This window comes from Emys orbicularis, chromosome 12 (genome assembly GCF_028017835.1).
Source record: "Emys orbicularis isolate rEmyOrb1 chromosome 12, rEmyOrb1.hap1, whole genome shotgun sequence".
NCBI lineage: Eukaryota > Metazoa > Chordata > Testudines > Emydidae > Emys > Emys orbicularis.
This window is the reverse complement of record NC_088694.1, coordinates 43,838,246-43,844,246: the sequence shown is the minus strand read 5'-3', so window position 1 is coordinate 43,844,246 and position 6,001 is coordinate 43,838,246. Positions and strand designations below refer to the sequence as shown.

General features: G+C 49.7%; 1 protein-coding gene across 1 annotated transcript; it reads left to right on the top strand.

Annotated features, from left to right (window-relative positions):
• Positions 1-3,196: 3,196 nt before the first annotated feature.
• On the top strand, positions 3,197-4,141 carry LOC135886259 (olfactory receptor 5A1-like). The gene has a single exon (XM_065414083.1). It carries the CDS (start codon positions 3,197-3,199, stop codon positions 4,139-4,141), a length of 945 nt encoding a protein of 314 aa, XP_065270155.1.
• The last annotated feature ends 1,860 nt before the right edge of the window (positions 4,142-6,001 follow it).

Genomic DNA, 6,001 nt, shown 5'->3' with positions numbered 1-6,001 from the left:
GGCTTTGATTCCGACTCTTGCATCATCAGCAGAATGGCTATGTAATTTCCAAACACAGAAATAGTATCATGGGTGATGATGTGTGAGCCGGGAGGAACCTAGCTTGGCTTTCATAGCCCATAATGGAATTTTGTGGTCATTTCTCAGAGCTGAAACACCCTTGCCATGTATCTTCTTGTTGCCTTGACTCTTTCATAATAGCATATCTCCTTCTTGGCGTAAGCCACAGTATGATAAGGTGACTTTCTAGTGGCTGGTTTTGTTTAACATCTTCATTAATGATCTGGATGATGGGATGGATTGCATTCTCAGCAAGTTCATGGAAGAGACTAAGCTGTGGGGAGAGGTAGATAAGCTGGAGGGTAGGGATAGGATACAGAGGGACCTAGACAAATTGAAGGACTGGGCTAAAAGAAATCTGATGAGGTTCAACAAGGACAAGTGCAAAGTCCTGCACTTAGGACGGAAGAATCCCATGCACTGCTACAGGCCGGGGACCGACTAGCTAAGCAGCAGTTCTGCAAAAAAGGACCTGGGGATTACAGTGAATGAGAAGCTGGATATGAGTCAACAGTGTGCCCTTATTGCCAAGAAGGCTAATGTTGGGCTGCATTACTAGGAGCATTGACAGCAGATCAAGGGAAGTGATTTTCCCCCTGTATTCGGCATTGGTGAGGCCACATCTGGAGTACTGCATTTGGTTTTGGGCCCCTCGCTACAGGAAAGATGTGGACAAATTGGAGAGAGTCCAGCAGAGGGCAACGAAACTGATTAGGGGGCTGGGGCACATGATTTATGAGGAGAGGCTGAGGGAACTGGGATTATTTAGTCTGCAAAAGAGAGGAGTGAGGAGGGAGGATTTGATAGCAGCCTTCAACTACCTGAAGGGGGGTTCCAAAGAGGATGGAGCTCAACTGTTCTTAGTGGTGGCAGATGACAGAAAAAGGAGCAACGGTCTCAAGTTGCAGTGGGGGAGATCTAGACTGGATATTAGGAAACACTATTTCACTAGTGAAGCACTGGAATGGGGGTTATACCTAGGGAGGTGGTGGAATCTCCATCCTTAGAGGTTTTTAAAGCCTGGCTTGACAAAACCCTGGCTGGGATGATTTAGTTGGGGTTGGTCCTGCTTTGAGCAGGGGGTTGGACTAGATGACCTCCTGAGGTCTCTTCCAACCCTAATCTTCTATGATTCTATGACTAGACAGAGGTTGTTCACTATAGCCTGTATCCCATACACCAACTTGTAGAGCTAAAGAGTTAGTAGACCATCATTTTATATCCAGAGGTCATGGGTTCCATTCCCAGCTATGCCCCATTCAGGGACCTTAGTACACCAGCCACCAGATTTTCAAAGGTATATAGACAGACATGTGTCTAAAGACACAGATAGTGTGACAAAGTTCCTCCTCTATCTTGGTGGGTCCTGCGCTTATTGGCGGATTTTCTTGCCTCAGAGATTCACCATGTGGGTTGGGGAACAGCCCAGAGACCTTCCCCTCTGGAAGAACCCACAGTCCAGGTCAATTGGGAGGTTTGGGGGGAACCCGGGCCTGCCCTCTACTCCGGGTTCCAGCCCAGGGCCCTGTGGACTGCAGCTGTCTATAGTGCCTCCTGTAACAGCTGCATGACAGCTACAACTCCCTGGGCTACTTCCCCATGGCCTCCTCCAAACACCTTCCTTATTCTCACCACAGGACCTTCCTCCTGGTGTCTGATAACGCTTGTGCTCCTCAGTCCTCCAGCAGCACACCCTCTCACTCTCAGCTCCTTGTGCCTCTTGCTCCCAGCTCCTCACACTCGCACCACAAACTGAAGTGAGTTCCTTTTTAAAGCCCAGGTGCCCTGATTAGCCTGCCTTAATTGATTCTAGCAGCTTCTTCTTAATTGGCTCCAGGTGTCCTAATTAGCCTGCCTGCCTTAACTGGTTCTAGCACTGATTACTCTAGTGCAGCCCCTGCTCTGGTCACTCAGGAAACAGAAAACTACTCATCCAGTGACCAGTATATTTGCCCTCTACAAGACTCCTGTACCCCACTGGTCTGGGTCTGTCACAATAGGTAGAGATGCTTGAAATTCTTTCCGCCTTTTATCATTTTTTACAGCACAGCTCAGGTTTGGCCCAGCTGCCCCTCCATCTTCATGGTGGAGCAGTGGGCAGGCCGAAAGTTTAGCGAGAAGTGCTGTGACCCTGAGCATCAGGTAGCAACGCCCAGAGCTGGGACCCACCTTGCAGAACAGGAGCCTATGATTTCAATGGGAACTGGGGGACATATTTTAGAGGTGTCCAGCCACTTAATAGGATTTTCAAAAGTGTCCAATTGCCTACTTCCCACTGAACTCCCGCTAGGACCTTTCAGAATATGGGCCTAGGTACCTATCTGCATCTTTAGGTGTCTAAATCCCTTTGGCAATGTTGCCACAGGGAAATGCTGCAGGCTTGGGGAGGTAGAAGAGTGGAGAAGAGGGTGTTGGTATTAAAAAGTGCTTCCCAATGATTCACAAGCTAAATATGAGTCAACAGTGTAACACTGTTGCAAAAAAAGCAAACATCATTCTGGGATGTATTAGCAGGAGTGTTGTAAGCAAGACACGAGAAGTAATTCTTCCGCTCTACTCCGCACTGATTAGGCCTCAACTGGAGTATTGTGTCCAATTCTGGGTGCCACATTTCAGGAAAGATGTGGACAAATTAGAGAAAGTCCAGAGAAGAGCTACAAAAATGATTAAAGGTCTAGAAAACATGACCTCTGAGGGAAGATTGAAAAAATCAGGTTTGTTTAGTCTGGAAAAGAGAAGACTGAGAGGGGACATGATAACAGTTTTCAAGTACATAAAAAGTTGGTACAAGGAGGAGGGAGAAGAATTGTTCTTCTTAACCTCTGAGGATAGGACAAGAAGCAATAGGCTTAAATTGCAGCAAGGGAGGTTCAGGTTGGACATTAGGAAAAACTTCCTAACTGTCAGGGTGGTTAAGCACTGGAATAAATTGCCTAGGGAGGTTGTGGAATCTCCATCATTGAAGATTTTTAAGAGCAGGTTAGACAAACACCTGTCAGGGATGGTCTAGATAATTAGTCCTGCCACGAGTGCAGGGGAATGGACTAGATGACCTCTCGAGGTCCCTTCCAGTCCTATGATTCTATGATTCTATGATTTCTTTCTGTGCTTACAGGTCACAGTTTTGGCTGAATAAATGTCCATGGCAAACCAGACAACGGTGACCGAGTTTATTCTCCTGGGACTTTTCAGTGACCCGCAGCTCCAGACTTTCCTCTTCCTGGTGTTCCTAGTTATTTACCTGTCCACCCTAGGGGGCAATGTGGCCATCATGTTGGTGAGAAGGGCTGATTCTCACCTGGGCACCCCCATGTATTTCCTCCTTTCCCATTTATCCTTCTCAGATATCTGCTTCTCCTCAGTAACAGTGCCTAAGATGCTGGAGACCCTCTTATCAGAGCGGAAAACCATTTCTGTCAGCTGCTGCTTTGCCCAGATGTTCTTCCTCCTCCTGTCAGGGTGTAGTGAGGTTTTCATTCTCTCAGCAATGGCTTATGACCGATATGCTGCCATCTGCGACCCGTTGCGTTATATGAGGACAATGAGCAAACGCGTCTGCAGTCAGCTGGTAGCTGGTGCATGGCTGATCGGATCTTTGTATGCCCTCATCAACACCCTCCCTCTGTTGGCCTTACATTTCTGTGGGCCTAACACAATCAACCATTTCAGTTGTGAGCTCCCCTCCCTGGTGGCCCTGTCCTGCTCTGAGACCTTCACTAACAATATGGTGTTTCTCACCTCTGCTCTGACTATAGGTCTGGTCTCATTCTCCCTTACCCTGGGCTCTTACATTCATATCCTCACCACCATCCTGAGGATACGCTCCATGGAGGGCAGGCGTAAAGCCTTCTCCACCTGCAGCTCCCACCTCATTGTGGTGGGTTTATGCTACGGGACGGGTTTGTTTAGGTATTTCAGACCCAATTCGGTCTCTTCGGTGGTACTGGATGGCCTGGTATCCATCCAGTACAGCATCTTAACCCCCATGTTAAACCCCCTCATCTACAGCCTGAAAAACAAGGAGGTGAAGGCAGCTCTGAGGAGACTACTGGGGGGAAAGAACCACCCAGCTCCCAGGTAACCCAAACATTATGTTGAATGTGTAATAAAGAAGCAGAGAAGTGTCGATAGCTGACTGCTCAGGTTTTCTGCTAGTGTATAGCGTGGTGAGACTTTGAACCTATGTATTCGTAACCAATTGGGGTTAGGTTGTGAGGGCATCTCAGTCATCTTCAGGGACAAGTAGGATGGGGTTCTCAAAGCCCTCAAAACCTCTGGGCATTTAGAGAACTTTCCACAATTTTGAATGGACTTTCCCCGCTCCGTGCTGATGGCCTGTTGGCTCCAATATAAGAACGTAAGAATGGCCATGAACTTATCTAGTTCTTTTTTGAACCCTGTTATAGTCTTGACCTTCACAACATCCTCTGGCAAAGAGTTCCACAGGTTGACTGTTTGTTGTGTGTTTGTTTTAAACCTGCTGCCTATTAATTTCATTGGGTGATGCCTAGTTCTTGTGTTATGTCCTTATTTACTTTCTCGACACCACACATAATTTTATAGACCTCAATCATATCACTCTTACTCGTCTCTTTTCCAAGCTGAAAAGTTCCAGTCTTATTAATTTCTCCTCATATGGCCCCCTCTCCCTGGAATGTCCCCTCTGCCTTCAGTTTTCTTTCCACTTTGCAGATCACCTCCTAGCTAAACCCATCTTTAAAAAATATAACAAGTCTTTAACCTGCTTCTTGCTGCTGTGGCATGGTTCGCTGCTGGTGTGTTCTCCCCCTTCCCCCACCCCGCATCTGTCTGGGCTATGCAGACTGCCAGCTCTCTGGGGCTGGGACCATCTGTGTTTGTACAGCGCCTAGTGCAGTGGGGCCCCTGCTTGGGGGGCTTGATCCTCCCATATGCAAAGTTCACACAGCGCAAAGCGAGTGTGAGCTGGCTGGAGAACTCCCTCTGAAGCGGGAGAATCTCTGGCAGGGGTAAGGAAGTGGATATGCCGCATCTGCTGCTTCCTCCTCTGACAGTGCTGTGCTGCCCACCAGGAAGGGGCTGGCATGGAGCAGGTGGATTAAGGCAGGAAAGGGATGGCAGCGAGTGTGGTGGAGGGAGGCCCTCCTACCCCTGATTCTCCCGCAGTTATGTGAAGTTGGGGCACAGGGAGCGTAGCTCGCGTGCGCACAGAGAAGAGCTAGGCCATATGCGTGGAGTACAGCAACGCCTGTGGTTACAATTGTCGTAGTGGTATAATGTTAACTGCTGGGGTTGGAATTGTCCCTGTTCACCCTCTGCCTCAAGTTCAATTTGTTTTTTCCAAGTTTGAGCAAAACCAATTCCGCCCTTCCCAAGAATAGGGCGTGGTGCCACTTTCCTCAGCCCTTTTCTGAACTGCTCTGGCTCTGGGAAGTTGACGTTTGGCAGACGGGCAGTCCTGGGGTCAGCATGAGGTCTGTAATGCTCCCAGTCATAGGCAGCGTGTGACTCCTCCATTTGGGGAGGCTGGGTACACCCGGAATGTGGCCCTGCCTTGATGCCTCCTCCCCCTGAAGCCCCGCCCATGCTCCACCCCCGGCTCCGCTCAGTCCCCCAGCCCACCTCTTCCCCTGAAGCCCCCCCCAGCCCACCACATGCACACCTCTTCGCCCTCTCCCCCAGGAACACCTGCCTGCCCACCCACCAGCTGCTCACTGCTCCTACGTGCCTCTTCTCCGCCACCCCCAGGCTCCCATGTGGGCAGAGCAGGGATGGGAAGAGTGGAGGGAGCCTGGTACCTCGTGCGGGAGGAGAATGAACAGGAGCAGGGCCTTGGGGTGGAGTGTGGGCGGGGCCACAGCCAGGGCACCCTTTCAGAGGTGGGACACTCCAAAGGTGGTGAGCCGGCTGTTTGGGGAGGCTTAGCCTCCCTTGGCCTCTTATACCCGCTGCCCATGGTCCC

Bases quoted from the DNA above. Each gene is read 5' to 3' on its own strand.
- LOC135886259 (XM_065414083.1), top strand. From the start codon at position 3,197: ATGTCCATGGCAAACCAGACAACGGTGACCGAGTTTATTCTCCTGGGA.